Below are 17,448 nucleotides of genomic sequence, written 5' to 3' on the forward strand. Positions count from 1 at the left end.
GTTCAAAATCACTAATAATTAGAGAAATACAAATTAAAGTAAGCCTGAGGTGTCTAATGAAATGGAACCTCAGAATTGGAAGAGACTTTAGAGACCATCTCATCCAACTCATACCTGAACCCCCTCTGTCTACTCTACACCATTTCTTAGGATAGTAGTCATGCAGCTTTTCCTTGAAAACCTCTAGTAAGGGGAAATTCCCCATCTCCTGAGGCAGATCATTTCACTTTTGGATAACCCCAATTATTAGGAAATTCATGCACACAGCCAGTCTAAATCTGCCTGTTTGCAGTCTATACCTACTCCTCCTAGCCCTCTGGGGTCAATAGAGAGAGCAGAACAGGTTTACTCTTTTTTCCCACAAAGCAGTCCAATAAACACTATATTAACCTACTAAGTCATCTCCAGATACTAAAACATGGTGGGAGGGGCGGGGAACCACTATTGGAAGGGTTGTAGGAAAATAGGCATGCTAATTCACTGGTGGAACTGTGAATTGGTTCAATCATTTCAGAAAATAATTTAGAATTGTGAAAAAAAGTTACCAGATTGCATATACTTTTGACCCTTATTGAAAGCAAGAAAAGACCCATATGTACAAAAACACTAACAGCAGCATTAATCAGCACCTAGTGCAGTGCCTTGCTCATAGCACGTGTTCAGTGAATGCTCGTTGATTGATTATTCGTGATAATACGAAGCTAGAAACAAAGTATGCACCTAACAACTGGGGGATTGCTGAACAAATTATGGTACATTAATATAATAGATTGTTATGGAGTAAGGAATGACAAATACGCAGAATTCCTAGGAACGTGGGAAGGCTCATAGGAAGTGATACAGATTGAAGAAAATAGAGCCAAAAGAGCAATACACTATGGCTAAAACAGTTTAAATAAAATCAACATGAAGATGCAAAAAAAAAAAAAATTGGTTTTTGAGCAAGCCCTGAGAGCTGTGGTTCCAAGCTGTCTTCCTCCATCTATTCAAATATCCTGCCATTATTGGAGCTGGTTTTGGAAGAGCTAACTTAACCCATTTCTCAATGCCCAGAATGCCTAGCTCTTTTCCAAAACAGTACATGCAGTGTTCTTGGCAATGTGCATTGGGGAAAATGGTGGGAAGAAAATAAGCCTTTGTCTGGGTTACAAAACAGTAAACAGGTCTTCATGTTTGTAGGGCTGCTGTCAGATACAGTCAGAAATAGTTGCTTGTGAACATGGGACGTCCGTGGATCTGAATTACAGGCCTGTTGGTATGCAAGGGCTGAGAAATCTTTTAAAGGCTCTGTCTCTCCTGCTGGGAGAAGTGGCTTTCACAGAATCCTGTCACAGGCAGGCTCCCTGGCTCACCCTTCCCTCCCACAGAGAGGGAAAGCTAATGCCACTGAATTTGCTGTAACAGGGCCCAGGGAGGGGAGTTTGCCTGACCCCAAACGATAAATCCAGGGCCAGCTTTCAGACACAAACCTAGACACTCGACCTCACCCCTTCCCTAGCCACTCATTTCCCCTCATCGATTCCCTCCCACCCCCAACCAACCGTGCCCTCCAGGGCTTCTGTCATGAAGTAGGGCCTTTGCCACCGCAGCCCATCTTTTCTTCCTCCTCCCTCTGACTGTCTGCCAGGCAAGTCACAGTCAAAACGATGACTCAGAAAACAAATGGACCTGCCCCAGGAGCCGTGGCAGTGATTTCATTGCAAGTGGTTTTTTTTTTCCTATTAGATTTATAAAATTATGCCAAGATGGAGAAATCGCCTTAGGTCAGAAGTACAAGAGAATAACAATGAGTCCCTAAACACCAATCAAAAACAGTCCTAACCAAGGGACCTTGGAGTCCAAGAACCTCTTTAAAAGGAAAACATCAGACTCTGTGTCCTCAAAATCTGATGAGGTCATTATGGAGCTCGACAGACCAGCAAGGAGCTCCTGAAACAAAGGCTCTCTATGAAAAGGACCCCACACTCACACTCAATCTGCTACAGATGGATGATGGAAAAGGGCAGCAGTAACAACACAGCCAGTAACTGCAATTTTCGGCACTTTTAATGTGCCTTCCAAGCCAGTTCTACATCTACTAAAGATCTTGGGAGGCAGTGGTAAGAAAAGTGGCCCTGAACTCAGAAGACCTGGGTTCCAACACGTACGATGTAAGTCTCTAAACTTCCATGGGGCCTCAGTTTCCTCATCTGTAAAATGAAGGCGTTGAGCTAGACGACCTCAGAGGTCCCTGTAATCTTGTGATCTTCACAGCATTCTTGTGAAGTAGGCAGTACCAGTATTATGAACTTCATTTGAAGAAAATGTTGTTGTCGAGTCATTTTCAGTTACATCTGACTCTCCACGACCCATTTAGGGTTTTCTTGGCAAAGATACTGGAGTGGTTTGCCACTTCCTTCTCTAGCTCATTTTACAGATGAGGAAACTGAGGCAAAGAGGGTTAAGTGACTTGCCCAGAGTCACACAGATAGTGTCTGAGATCAGATTTGAACAGAGGAAGAGGATTCTTCTTGACTCCAGGTCTAGCACTCTGTCCACTCTGCCACCTAGCTGCCCTGAGGAAAGTGAATTAAATAAAATAAATTAAATTAAATCAAGTGAAATAAAATTTCACTTTAGGTGAATTTTCACTTTAGGTTACTTGTCCAAATGAATTAGTGGAAGAACTTCAACTGTAACTCAGAATTCTAGACTCCATGTCTCTTTTCTGCTCAAAACCCCTTTAAAGGTTCTACACTGTCTAAAACGTAGGGTTCAAGCTCCTCTGCCAGAGATTCAAGCAGAAAGGGACCCTGAGCACCCAACCTGTAATAGATGGACAATGGAAAGCTCTGCCATCATTCCAATCAAACCAGACTGCTCACCGTCCCACAGTCATGCTTGAAATTTCCAACCTCCACACCTTTCCTCATGTTTTCCTCTCTACCTCACATGCACTTCCCACTTTCTCCTAGGTCCATCTGTTGAACTTCTACTTATCCTTGAGGTCCAAACCAATGCCCACATCCTCCAGAAAGCCTGCCATGTTTCCCCCTTGATCCTCCCATAGTCCTTTGCACCTCCCTTATGCACTTATCCTACATTATTTCACATGATACTTATTTGTGTGTGTGTCACATTCCTCCAGTAGAATATAAGCCTTTTGATGGCAAGGACCAAGTTTTATCTACGCTCTGCTTCTCTCTAAGTGTTTGGTACTATACTTTGAACATAATAATCAATAATGGCACAGTGGGTAAAAACCTCTCTAGCTTTTGTGGGGAAAGTCTAGGGTTCTAAATCAGAAGAGCTCTGCTTCTTCCTTCCTCTGGAACCTGCCAGCGCAGTACAATATAAAAAATCCTGGACTTGCAGTCAGTATCTACGTTTGAATCCCAGCTCGGCCACTTCCTCATTATGTGACCTCAGATGAGTAATTTCACATCTCTAGGCCTCATACCCTCGTTTGCAGTGTGAGAGCATTGAATTGGATAGTTTATAAGATGCTTTCCAGCTTTAAAAAAAAAATCTATGATCCTATCAACCCTCTCTAGGCCTCAGTTTCCTAATTTGGAAAACAAAAGAATTGGTCTAAGTATTCTGTAAGGTCTCCTAAGAGATTGAAATTTCACGATTTCCCATGATACATGGTTGTTGGATTTGTGGAGTGTTTAAGGAAGGAGGCAGCTAGGTGGCACAATGGACAGAGTGCTGGGCTTGGAAACAAGAAAACTCATCTTCATGAGTTCAAATCTGGCCTCTGACACTTACTAGGAGCGTGACCCTGGGCAAGTCACTTAACCCTGTTTGCATCAGTTTTCTCATCTGTAAAATAAGCTGGAGAAGGAAATAGCAAATTGCCCTAGTATCTTTGCCAAGAAAACCCCACGTGGGATCACAGAACTGAACAAGACTGAAATAACTAAACAACAATAAAACATTTGTGCTAACTAGGGCACCCAAAGTACAAGCCTTTGTAACTGATACCTCAAGCAAAACCTAAAAATCAAAACGATCACTTCTCTTGGTTGTAGAACACCCAGAGTGTTGCTCCTTAACGTCTTCTCCCCTTGGAATCCACACTTCTACAGCAGCTGCAGGTTTCAGTAGGTTTTTAAGATTAAGACCATTCATGTTAAGTGAGCCAATGTTAAATAGAGAAGAAAGATAATAGACCCAGCACCATAACTACAGTGGAGGAGCCAGGGCACAACATGATAGATTAAAAGGCACAGTCTAGAGAATACTGACCACACTTACACTCCCTCTGCAGCATAGAAACAATAGACCTTAGCACCTGGTAGTGGATATTTTATTTTATTTTATTTTATTTTATTTTATTTTATTTATTTTATTTTTTTAGGCAATTGGGGGTAAGTGACTTGCCCAAGGTCACACAGCTAGTAAGTGTGAAATGTTTGGTCTGAGGCTGGAGGACTTCAGGCCCAGTATGCTATCCACTGTGCCACCTAGCTGCCCCGGTAGTGGATATTTTAACCAAGAAAAATTGGTAACACAGGAAGCTATCTGATGGTAGGCTGGGCTGAGTCTCTCCCCTTACCACTTTGCTTCTCCCCACTCCCTCATGTGGCCCTCCCCAGAACCAGTAGCCTTGGGCAAGTATCCCTGGATCTCCCCCTCCCAGAATGGCCTCCTCACTCCACCGACTCCCACTACTCTCCTAGGGGCAGACATTCCCAGCTATGGTTCCAATAGGATCATAATGGTTTTCATGTAAATACAAAACAAGAAACAGCTAGACACGCAAAACGACTGATCACTTCCGTGTGGGGACTGAGGAAGGGAGACATCTTTAACCAAGTTAAAATCGAGATAATTAAAATGTTCAGATCTCCCCCCCACAATCTATCTTCATATTTGTTGGGGGCAGGCGGAACAGCTTCTGCCTCCTCTTTAAGCAGTGGCCCCCAAAGCGGTTCATCTGAAGGCTGACTTGATAGAACTCCTTATAGGGCAAAACTAGAAAAAAAGCATGGATTAGTTGAGAAAAAGAAGTCAGTTTTTCAAATTACCAGATTACAAATTACAAATGACCAACAAATCAGGAAATGTGACTGAGAAATAGTGTGTTGTACTCCCTAGCGTTGAAGGTGGAAGGCTTGGGTTTGTGCAACGGTTCTGATGCTTGCTGCCTGCACCACCTTCACCTCTCTGGGCCTCAGTTCCCACATACGCAAAATAGGCGATGGTATTTGTACAACCTACTACGTAGGTTGCTACATTTTTAGGACTCTTAAGCATTCTATAAGATGTGTTCCAAGACCACACGTTTAAAGCCTTGGTACTCTCAAATAAACAAATTCAGAAAAAGATACTTTTACCTCTCTTAATAATTAAGTAAAGAGTTGTTATTCAAGAGGGAAGCTCTTCCACATTGGCTCTCCGCAATGCTGAGGTAGCTTGGAAATAATTGCACATCTCAAGTCTTAACCTAATATGTATTACAGACTTAATTCCATATTGCTATAGAAACAGCCATGCTGAACGTTCATAATTCTATGACTGTTGCCTCAAATTTATCAGGTCACAAACTACTCATTAACTTGTCCCCAAAACTATCTCTGGAGAGAGAGAGAATGTTATTAACGCAGATTACATTTAAAAGTATGTCCCCCTTTTTGAAGAGCTGATTGTTAAGCACTTACCATCACATCCCTAAGTCAGGTAGAAATTTCTCTCTCCATTTCTCCCACTTTTGTCCTAGTATTAGCTCTCAACACTTCTTGTCCAGATTAATATGGTGATCTCGTACCTTTTCTCCTTGACACCAGGCTCTCCTCCTCCCTCCCCAATACATTTTCTATTCTGCTCCCAAACTAATAAGCATGAACATGTTTCATCATAGCATATCCCTACACAAGCAGCTACACTAATTCCTGTTTGTAATCCCAGTAAGCCAGAATTACTTTGCTTAGCTTTTAAAGACCTTCATCATTTCACTCTAGGCCTTATATATCCAACTTTGTTCTTCCCTATTGCCCAATAAATATTCATGTTGATTGACTAATCATTCATTCATCAAACACTGGCTTTTTTAAAAAATGTAGTGTATATTATCAGGCACTAAATTGTCTATCAACTAATATATGTAATGTAACATCATATATAGAATAACATGATGTAGCATATAATATATTTAGTATCACCTTATACCATATACTATATAATTATTATAGTTAACAATAGATTAGACTATATATCATATATCATGTATTGGATAGGATTGTTTAGTGACTTTCAGACAGATTATAATCATTGTCTCCAAGTGCAGAAAAAAAAAGAAACTGGTGAGAGCTGAGAAAATCTGGGAAGTTTAACATGGAGGAGGTAGGCTTTGAGCTGAACTTTAAAGGTGCAAAGGATTTGGTTAGGCAGAGATGAGATGAGAGAGGGAATTAAAGGTCAAGAGAAGAAGAAGAACCAAGGCATGGAGGTGAGAATGAGGACAGTGCATTTGTGGGACACAGAGGAGTGTGATCTGGGGCAAGCCACTCAAGCCCCTAAGTCTCAGTTCCTCTATCTGTAAACTAAGGTGGTTGAACTAGATGGCCTCTGGAGCTTTTTTAGTTCTAGATGTGGAGGGCATCTGCTTATTTTTTCCTGAGAAACTTCTAACAAACTTACCCACATATGCTAATGGGGGAGAGAGAGAGAGAGAGAGAGAGAGAGAGAGAGAGAGAGAGAGAGAGAGAGAGAGAGAGAGAGAGAAGGAAGAGGAGAGGAGAGGAGAGGAGAGGAGAGGAGAGAGAGAGAGAGAGGAGAGGAGAGGAGAGGAGAGGAGAGGAGAGGAGAGGAGAGGAGAGGAGAGGAGAGGAGAAAGGAAAAAAGTAAAAAAGAGGAAAAAATGAGGCTTGTGAATAGAAGAAAGGCTGGGTTGACCCTGTTTGTGTGAGGAAAAGTAAGGATAATGAAAGTTTAATTTCTGCATTCTTGGTCAAAGACAAAGAAATACAAGCCATATAGACAATCTCCCCAGAGACATTCTTGAGACACCTGTAACTGCTCATGTGTCCCAAGGTTGGTGTGCAGAAAACAGTCAGAAGATCTGAGCACTAGCTCCAGCTTTGTCATTCAATAGTTGTGTGACCTTGGTAGAGAAGGGCACCTCTTCTCTCTGTACCTCACTTTCCTGAAATGAATGTAAGAATAAGTGCTGCTTTGCTTGCCTCACTTGTCCCCTATTATGTTCTTTCTTTAACCTCTGTTTGCTTTAATCCACTGAAAAAGGAAATGGCAAACCACTCTGGTGTCTTTGCCAAGAATACTCCTTATGGGATCACGGAACGTGGGATACAACTGAATAATAACAACATATCTGTATCCACATCTATAATATATGTATAATATGTATGTTATGTATAATAAACAGGTACATATACATAGAATCCTTTGAATTCCAAGTTTCATAGAGGCCTCAGAGGAGAAGAGGGTGGGGGAAGCACTCATTAGGTCTTTAAAGATATCTTACCTTTTCCTGTTGCTGTACATCATTTCCTCTCTGTTCCTAGACAGATTAATCTCTATTTGACTGATATTTTGTCCCTCTAGTACTGTGATATTTTTGCCGGATGAGTCATCCCCCACAATGGGGAAGGGGAGAAACATTGCTCTTTTAATTAGGTCCACAGAGATGGCAAGACAATCTGAGTGTCTTTATCAAAGCCCTGTTCATGCATCACTGCTATGATTTGTTTTTGTTTTCATTTTACTCCACCTAAGGAAGTACATGGTAATGGGGGCCTGTGATACCAGAATCCCACAGCTACAGTAACAGTTTCCTTCTTAAGTTGAGCCATAAGAAATGTATTTTTGTCCTCACTATAATAAGAATGGCTTACATTTGCATAGTACTTTATTTCAAAGTATGTTCACATACATGGTCTAATTTAAGCTTCAAAATCCTATGAGGCAGGCAGGGAGGGCATGTGTCCTTATCCCAAGTCAGTATTTGAAGAAACTGAAGTCTAAAGAGATTCAATGACTTGGCCAAGGTCACATGGAGAGCTACCAAGATGAAGAAGGGCCTCAAGTTCTTGTCATACATGAAACAGTTCAGGGAACTGGGGACATCTAGCCCAGAAAGGAGAAGACTTTGAGAAAAATTATTACTTCCAAACACTTAAAGGACTACCATGTAGAAAAAGGATTAGGGGACAGGCAGTAGTACTACTGGATCCAAGATGGCGGCCAGCATGGGCTGATGAGAGAGTTAGAAGAAATCTGCAAATGTATAATGAAAAAATTCCATGGAAGCTAGGTTGGTGAATTGGCTTTGCATGAGCTTCTTGTTCCTGGCAATCTCCCATATGACAAAAGTGCCTTCAGAATTAAAATCAACTTCTTAGCAGAATGTCTATTCAAACCACCTAAAGTCATATTTAAAACACAGATTTACACTCCCTTGCATCAATTAAAAAGGGCAGGTCTATCTACCAGTGCTAAGAACTGGAAGCTAGCAACCCAAACTGATCAAGTCAACCAGTCCCTTATAGAACCTGTGAATGACCTCAAGACAAAACAAATCCTTTCAGGATGCCCTAGCTAAACAATAGTCTAAAGACCATAAAAAGATTCTGTTAAGAACACTGAAGAGTTCAAAGAAACACGGAAAAAGCAACCAAAGGTGAAAATCTTCCATGCTTAATTCCACTCAAGGGGAACAAGACCCCAGAGCAGCTCCTCCCAAATGTCCTACAAAGCAGGATTCTATAGAAAAGTGACAGATCTCTGTCTACCTGTCTGGTGTTAAATTGTGGCAGTTACTAAATTTCTATTGTTTTCTTTCTTTTTTTTTTTAAGGCAATTGGGGTTAAGTGACTTGCCCAGAGTCACACAGCTAGTAGGTGACAAGTTTTGGTCTGAGGCTGGATTTGAACTCAGGTCCTCCTGACTCCAGGGTCGGTGCTCTACCCACTGTGCCACCTAGCTGCCCCTATATTGTTTTCTTAATCAAAAGTGATATACGTAAACCCATTAAGAAAGAATTAAAAATTTAAGATATTCTAACGAAAAAAGAAAGAAAAGAGATTAGATTTATTCTACTTAGCTTCAGAGGGTAGAACTAGGAGTGTGTTTTAACTAGGTGAATATTACCGAGAGGCAGATAAACTGCCTAGCTATTAGAATTGTCCAAAAACAGGATGGTGTACTGCAGGAGGTGATCAATTTTTACATGGTGGACTGGATGATAAACTATGTATATAGCATAAAAGAGATTTTGATTCATATTAGCCTCCAAGGGCCCTTTGTTTTGTCTTTGTTTTTGAGTGGTTTTTTTTTGGCTAGGCAATGAGGTTAAGTGACTTGCCCAGGGTCATGCAGCTAGTAAGTGTCAAGTGTCTTAGGCTGGATTTGAACTCAGGTCCTCCTGACTCCAGGGTTGGTGCTCTATCCACTGTGCCACCTAGCTGCCCCCAAGGACCCTTTCAAACGAAGCATTCTCTGTCATCTTTATATTTAATGACAAAGCTGAAATTAAAACTCCAGTCTTCTGACCATGGTGATCCTTTCCATCACACCTACATCTGGGTAGTCAAAGTATTTACAGGAGTTCCAGACGGCTTCTCTGAGGTTGCTCATCTGAGTCCTACTTCTTTGGCTTTGAACAAATTATCCCCAATTCCTTTTCATAATTAAGTAAGATATAATGATGTGAGGTAATATAAAATAGCTTCTCCAAACAAGCCAGTGGGGTGGTGCTGCCAGTCATAAAAGAAAACAAAGGCCAAGTCAGTTATGTGATATTCTCACCACGTTGGAAAAGTTTTAAAGAAAAAGAAATGCTCACTCATTTCATACGAAATTTCAGAAACCTAGTCCAAATATTTAACAAGTCCTGGTTTTGCCATTAGAACATACCTTGATGCAGCAGCTCAATGTATAGCCTTTAGGCCTATTAGTGGAGGACAAGCCAACTGATCAATTAGTCAGTCAATAAATATATTAAGCACTATGTGCCAGGCACTGTTCTTATGGTGAGAATACAAAGAAAAAGCAAAATTGATCAATATTTATTAAGCACTTAATATGTCCCTAGCACTCTTCTTGATGCTGAGAATACAAAGAAAAAGCAAAATCAGTTCCTGCTCTTAAGGAGCTTACATTCTAAAGCAGAAGCAGAGGGGGACAGAATGTATATGAATAAGTGCATACAAGATACATACGAAGTAAATGCAAAAGTAACTTTAGAGAGGAAGACATTGTTAAGTAAACTGGAAAAGGCTTCCTGAGAAAATGGCATTTGAGCTGAGTCTCGAAGGAAGTCAAAGATTCTAAGAGGCAGAAGTGAGGAGGGTGAGCACCCCAAGGGTAGGGGACAGTGCAAAACCATGGAGAGACAGGAGCTCATCAAAAAGTTGGCTTCAGTGGGATGCATTTTGTGCCATCTTCTAAGGCCTTTGCCTTAGGGGTTATGGTCTGGATGGATGCAAGAAGTAGCCACAGAGGTTTCACAGATGAATTGATAGATCCTTGAAGAGTGAGTTCTGATGATTGTTCCAGAACAGTTGACACTAAATTCTTCTTTCACCTTAGGGCTGTTTTCTTTTACTTCTGTTCCCAATGATGAGAGTCACTGAGGCTGTCAAGACTGTCTATATATACAAACTGGTTTGGCTATTTTTGCTAGATGGATAAGTTAATTCAGTTAAAAAAGCAATTAGATTCTGTCAACCCATCAGACTATTTTTGTCTGCAAGATGCAAAATCAGTTTGACAGGTATTTTTTCCTATTGAATTCAATTCAATGAAACAAACATTTCTTAAATACCTATAGCAGAGCACAGAGAATGGCCTATTGGAAAGTTCGTAGTTCTGTTATTGGTGAACATATATCCCAGTCCCAGCTCCATCAGTTCCTATCTGCAGGATCTCTGACAAATCACTTTGTTTCTTTTGGCTTCACTTTCTTTGTTTATAAAATGAGTTGGCTGGGCTCAACTGTAAATCTAAGAACTTAGGAAGTACAGCTAGGTCCCAATTAGCGTGAACAATGAATCCCCTGAAGTGGTCACATTTATCCAAATTCGCATTGCTTAAAATCATAATTTTGTAAAATATGATATTTGGTTCCAAATAGGCAGCTCAAATTTGAATAATTCAACGACTTCAGGGGATTTTTTTAATTTACAAGACCTAGGTATATCACAAGGAAATATAAAAGATGGTCTCTCCCCTCATTGAGCTCATAGTGTTATAGGAGTATAGCATAAACATCAATTACCACAATATAAAATTATATATGATTGCATGACAGATGCAAACAGAGCACTCACTGTGGGAGATCTGAGAGGACAAGGACATTACCAATTGAGGGAATCAGTGAAGGTTTTACAGAGGGGATGATATTTGAGTTGAACTTTAAAGGGTGGGTTTAAATTTCTTTAAAGGAATTCAACAGGTAGAGAATAGCGGGACAGGCATGGGGATGAGGACATTCCAGACACAGGAAACAACATGAGCAAAAGCACAAAAGAAAATGAGGGTGTGGCATATAAGGGAGACTTCAAGCAGCCCTGTTCAAAAGACTGATACCTAATCACAGAGGGCGTTGAACAGAAAGCTACTTTGAATTTTGTTCCACAGGCAATAGGGAACCATATCAGGGTTCTAAGCAGAGGAGTATCACGACTATTCCCAGCCTCTCACAAAGCAGGTCCTTAATAAATGTTTGTTGAATGACTGAATGACTGGATCTATGCATGAGAAAGATTATTCTATTGGTGAAATTAAGGATGAATTGGAAAGAAAGGATATTTGTCATATTAGTCCCACAAGGGGGGGAAAGAAGGCCTGTACGAGGGTGAGATAGTTAGAATAGGGAAAAGGGAAGGGATGCGAGCACTCTTGTAGAAATAAAGTTGATGGAAAGTGGAAACTGATTGTATGTGACAGTGAACTGCTTGTTTTGGCATCTTACAGACCTAACCCAAGAGTTGTGTCTCTCTGCTACAGAGAAGGAGTTATTTCTCTTGGCCATCGAAAGAAGATTATAGAGAGAGGAGGAGATTAAAAAACCCAAATGACATTTCTCAAAATACATTTTTTAAAAGTCAGGATCACTGGCAAGCTAACAGTCGGCCCAATCTCCTGTGATATTTCCCGGGAGGTTCTGATGGAAAAGAGCCTAGCTGCATTGTACTCTATATTTCATTCCTCTCCCACTCAAAATGCACAGCCTTATATCCAGGCTCCTTCCTTTATAATAAGGAGGAAAGTCATTCACAAGTTTTCCATAAATACTGGTTATGCTGCTCACTTCTGGCTCTACTTTTCTTAAGACCACACTGACTCTTTGGGGCTCTCCCTTCTAAGTCCATACCTATACCAGGCACTGATTATACTGGCAACCCTTACGGCTGACAGGATGCCAGGTGATTCACTAGCAAGAGTTCCTGTTCTCAAAATCCTTCCTTTTCAGGGGTAGCAGGGAGAGAAAAAACAGACCAATCTGATGCCAGTGGTGCATAAGGGACAAGTGGACAAACAGTTACAATGAGGATACTGAAGCCTACGGTGCTCTGTAGAGGGTGATCTTTAAAAATGTTTAGAGTATACACACTCACACAAACACAGAGTACACACACACATACAAAATGCATGCTAGACTAGAAAACAGTATTGGAGACATTCCCTCAAAGCCGTAAATAATAATTCAGCCACTTCAGGGGATTCATTATTTGCACTAATCTGGATCTAGCCATATTACAAAGCAATATAAAGTTTAAGTATGATGGTCTCTAAAAGTATTGACTTCAGCTCCTATGAAAATAAATTTCAGGCAAGTGCAGAAAGTCGGCTCTGACCTTTGCAGTGTGCAACACGAGTACAGATTCCAAGTGAACACCTCCAACACCCAACAAACACTATACCGTTAGGTCAAAAGCCCAAATCTATTTGGTTAAGTGCTGTCTTGGGCATGCCCCAAGTTATTACACAGACAGTGACAAACTTGAAAGCCTAAGAAAACGTGCCTGGCAAAACCTAGTGAAAATCTGTCTTGACACCAGTTTTGATGACTTGTTTGCATGCTAAGTGTGATCAAATGAGAACTGGCAGAAACATTCTAGAATGATTTTCCCATCCATGTCAGGAACCACCTTTTTGACATAATCATGCTTTTTTTTTTTAAGTCTTTCCTTGAGGGAAGAATCTCTATCTAGAAGGCAGTCAGGCTGATCTTATAAGCAAATCGAAGTCTGTCACCAGCGAGCTTTTGCCAAGAACAGCAGTCATCTAGAATCTGTGAAAAGCAGTGTCAGCAGAGCTTTGGGAGAAGTAATACACCCATCCACTTGCTTTCCACCCTCCCAGACACCCGCCCTCTCTGGTCGGTACCTTCTGTGTGGCAGCTGGAAGAGAGGATGGTGTTCGGAGGTCGGAAGATGTAAGGCAGGTAACGAGAAAAGCATTTCATCTTCCAGAAAAAAAAAATAATTCTAAATCAAAAACCAGTTTCCTGAATCCATGAGGATTCTTTTGGCTTTCCAGGCAGGCTACATCACCGATAGGTTTATGTAGGATCTCTCCCAGATCTGCAAAGCCAGGAAGCCTGAGGAAGAACTGGCCGTGGACCCCATTTTGCCATCAGCACCAGGAAGAGCTGCTTACATTTCTGCATGCAGCTCAAACTCAGAAGCCCCCAAGCAAGCCGGGATATAAGCACTTCATTGGCTGGAGCTCATCAGAGCAGGATTTGCTGAGTAAGTCAGTCCTGCCTGTAAACACACACTGAACAACACTGTCCAAAATCAGCTTCCACCTTTTTCCTTCTCCTGGTCAGTTTCTCTCTCAGAAATAGAAATCCAGCAGGAACCGGGAGCACTGAGGATAAATGACCATCTCTTATTCAGCTAGGAGATCAGATGAAACAAAGGCAGCACAGAGCCCTGTTCCGGGAGAGACTGCTACTAAGAGAAGTAGCCCTGTCATGCCAGGGATCTCAGGAATATTAAAGTACTGTGCAATGAAATGGGTCTCTGTCCCTGCTTAATCTAGATCTGATTCTTTCTTCTTGTTCTTCTTCTTCTTTCTAATACTAAATGTAGAACAAAGGGGCCATTTATCACTTAGGTGAACCAGAACATAACAGGGTTGAGGAATCGGTGACAGAGGACTGACACTGACAGATTTTGTGTTCCACAACTGTGTGCTTGCTTTTTTTTCTGCCAGCACTCACACAAGAGCAGTAACTTCAGCTCAGAGTGGGTTGCTGTTCAAATTTAAAGCCACAGTACAAGAATAGTAGAGCCTGAATTCAAATGAGTTGCCTCCTTCCCCACACATGCATGGATCTTCATGTAGGTGAAAGGATTGGGGTCAGGTCAGTCATGGAACAATATATTCCTGAAAGAAAATCTGACTAGAGGCTAGAGTGAAAGGGAAAATGCCCACTACGTTATAGTCATGTGAAATGTTTTGACCATAGCAATCCCCAAAGACCATCTCCTAAGGCAGAGAAGGGTTGTGCTCTTCATCCATAGAGTACTCACACTGAAGAAATCAGAGCAAGGAAAATTGATGGACCCCCACCCCTTACCCAGGCCTGACTCAAAACAAAGTAATGAGGTTAGAAACATTATGCTAAAGCAAATGTGGAGCTTCCCTTGTGCCTAAGCCAGGACTGATTAGAGATGGCCACTATTCCTGAGGACAATGTTACACATGGAGCCAATGGGGAACTGTCCAAGTGAAGTTCATTTGGTAGGGGGTGGGGTTGGCTTCTCAAGCCAAAGCATAAAACTGACCTATTAGATACCAACTAATCTAGCCATCTCATGAAACCCCAATTTTGGTTGTTCTCCCAGTTTTGAACCATCTGCCTGACCCCAGGCCACATCCTTCTCTTGCCTCATGAAATATACCATGCTCAGATATTGACTCATATTTCTGATCCCAACCCAAGTCCTGCCTCTAGCCCCTCTGCTTAGCAACTCTGACCCTAAGCCTGGCAGGGCCAGAACGAACATCACGAGATGCTCTTTTCCTAACTGTGATCATCTCATTATCAACTGTATCATCCTTCATTCAAGAAGAAAAGATGGAAATCTTCTTCATTCCACATAGAGATAAAGAAAAAGCAAAACTCTCCCAAGTTCTATGTAACAAACACCAATGGCAAATTTTAAGAACCAGCAAAACAACTCTTCAAATAGTATGATTTTGAGAAGACAATATGAACACGCTTTAAAGAAATCCATAAGAACCAATGTCAAGCTTTTATGACTTTTAGCTTTTTTTACAACTTTCAAGCTTTTATGATTTTTATGACTTTTTTAAAGTTTAATTTTTCATTGGAGGAATAGGCTAGATTACATCAGAGAGCAGGTCTTTATTGTTCCAGCCAGTGTGGTCACAAAGCAACTCCTTGCTTTGCTCCTCACCCTCACCTTCAACTTGTATCTGTATGATGTCAAACAACTAATTGATTCAGGCTTAGTGAAGCAATAAATCAATTCAGTGGGAAAAATAATCTATCACATGACCAATATCCCCTGAAGAGAGCCACAGGAACTGAATTTTTGGTTCATTCTAAGGAGATCGGGGCATTTGGAGAGCTATTTCTAAAGTGGAAGGGTGCATATACCATGAACTTCCAATCTTCTTTGTCTGGATGACCTGGATTAGCTTTGGGGACAATCCCAAATGCATAGGAAAAAAACACATACTAATATTTCCCTGATAATATATTTAGAATACAAAACCTAATTTTAGCAACAAACACATGGTAAATACCCATTATCTTCATACAGAGATAAAAGTAGGGATTTTTGCTCCCAAGCACCTCAAACCATGCCTGGGGCCATCAGCATGCTGGAAAGCCATGGAGATAGCAGGGGAGATGGGCAGGACAGGGTAGACTCCTGCTTATAGCTTGTCATAACAAATCTCCTTATTTTAATTATCCTTGCTAATCTCTGTTTCTATCTCAGCACTCTCTAAATTTAGTGCCCCAAGACAAAGCCTAGATCACCAGCCCTTAGTTCCAGATCTATATACAGAATATATATACAAAATTAGATAACACTTCATCCTTGTCCTCTAGGAGATCATAATCTAGTCGGAGAATGAGATTAAAACAGATAAGTATAATACAGATTGTTGCATGACTAATGCATTAGAATTATAAAACAAAGTATTTCAAGAGGTGAGAAAATGAAATGGTGGCTGAACGAAGTTAGATTAGACAAGATTAGGCCCCAGTAATTGATGAACAATTCTCAGCCTTTGCAATCCAACCTTTGCCACCAAAGCTGACCATCCTACTTTCTGTTACCGCTTTGTCCAATTATTTAGAATTACAGAATTTATAATTAGAAGAAATCATGTTGTTCAACCCTCCTCATTATACAGATGGGAAAGCTTAGGTCCAGGGCATTAAATGACTTGCCCTGGTTCACCCAGAGCTGGGAAACCTACAGCCTCCAGGCCACATGTGGCCCTCTAGGTCCTCAAGTGCAGTCTTTTGACTGAACCCAAACTTCACAGAACAAATCCCTTTAATAAAAGGATTTGTTCTGAAAAACTTGGACTCAGTCAAAGTGCCATACTTGAGGACCTAGAGGGTCACATGTGACCTCAAGGCTGCAAGTTCCCCACCCCTGATCCCAAATAGTAAGGAAGAGAGTTAGCATTCAAGCCCTATGCTTTTCGCTTCACACCCAAAACCCTCCAGTAAAATACTGCCTGGGCTCTCTCTTCTCAACTTTTAAAGCTTATCGTCTGGACAGCTCATTGGAGCACCTCTTCACCTCCTTCCTAATATGCTTAGTTAACTATTTCCTGTGTGCACTTATTGTCTCCCCAATAAGATAATAAGTTCTCAGAGGGCAGGGCAGTCAAGAAATATCTTCCAAATGAATAGCATAAATCTCAATTTCCCCTTTTGTAAAATGATGGGGTTAAGTTAGTTGATCCCTATAGTGCCTTCTAATTGCACTATTCACTGAGCTTCTATGAACGAATGCCCACTGATGCCTTATTGCCATAAATATACATATTCTTATACTCTATCGAAGACTGTTACCTCAACATGAAACAAAAAGCCAAATATAGCCTATATCCAAATCCTAGGAGAACCACTTCTAAAGTACCTGGTTTTCCCTGCCCTCATTTGAAAAAAAAAATCTTCCTATATCCCCAAGTAGGGCTATAACCACCCTGGAGCACGCAGGATCAGTGCTCCATGTGAAGCATCATGGGACCCATATAGAATTTCTTCTATCACCCTCTCCACTGCCAAAAGTTATTTAAAATGTGATGAGGGAGACTTTAAGAAATATATGTCAGCAATTCCAACTCAGAAGACCTGCCTGGTCTCCCTAGTCAGTGATGACCTTGACTACTTTCTCAGAGTCACATAACATCTTGCTTATACCTCTCTAATGCATGCATCTACGAATGAGGGGATTGCAACACTTCAGATCTCTTGGGGGGGGGGGTCAGTGCTCT

The 17,448-nt window shown here is 41.1% G+C and overlaps 1 protein-coding gene across 1 annotated transcript in view; it reads right to left on the reverse strand.

Moving 5' to 3' along the window:
- The window catches only part of PPP2R2B (protein phosphatase 2 regulatory subunit Bbeta), a 459,915-nt gene extending 446,058 nt beyond the window's left edge, over positions 1-13,857 (reverse strand). Inside the window, exon 1 of the mRNA XM_020964279.2 lies at positions 13,336-13,857. Coding sequence (XP_020819938.1) covers positions 13,336-13,414 — 79 coding nt within the window. The 5' untranslated portion in view covers positions 13,415-13,857. The remainder of the gene's footprint in view (positions 1-13,335) is intronic.
- Positions 13,858-17,448: the final 3,591 nt, after the last annotated feature.

The sequence above is a fragment of the Phascolarctos cinereus genome, unplaced genomic scaffold (assembly GCF_003287225.1).
Source record: "Phascolarctos cinereus isolate Bilbo 61053 unplaced genomic scaffold, phaCin_HiC Scaffold_2;HRSCAF=192, whole genome shotgun sequence".
NCBI lineage: Eukaryota > Metazoa > Chordata > Mammalia > Diprotodontia > Phascolarctidae > Phascolarctos > Phascolarctos cinereus.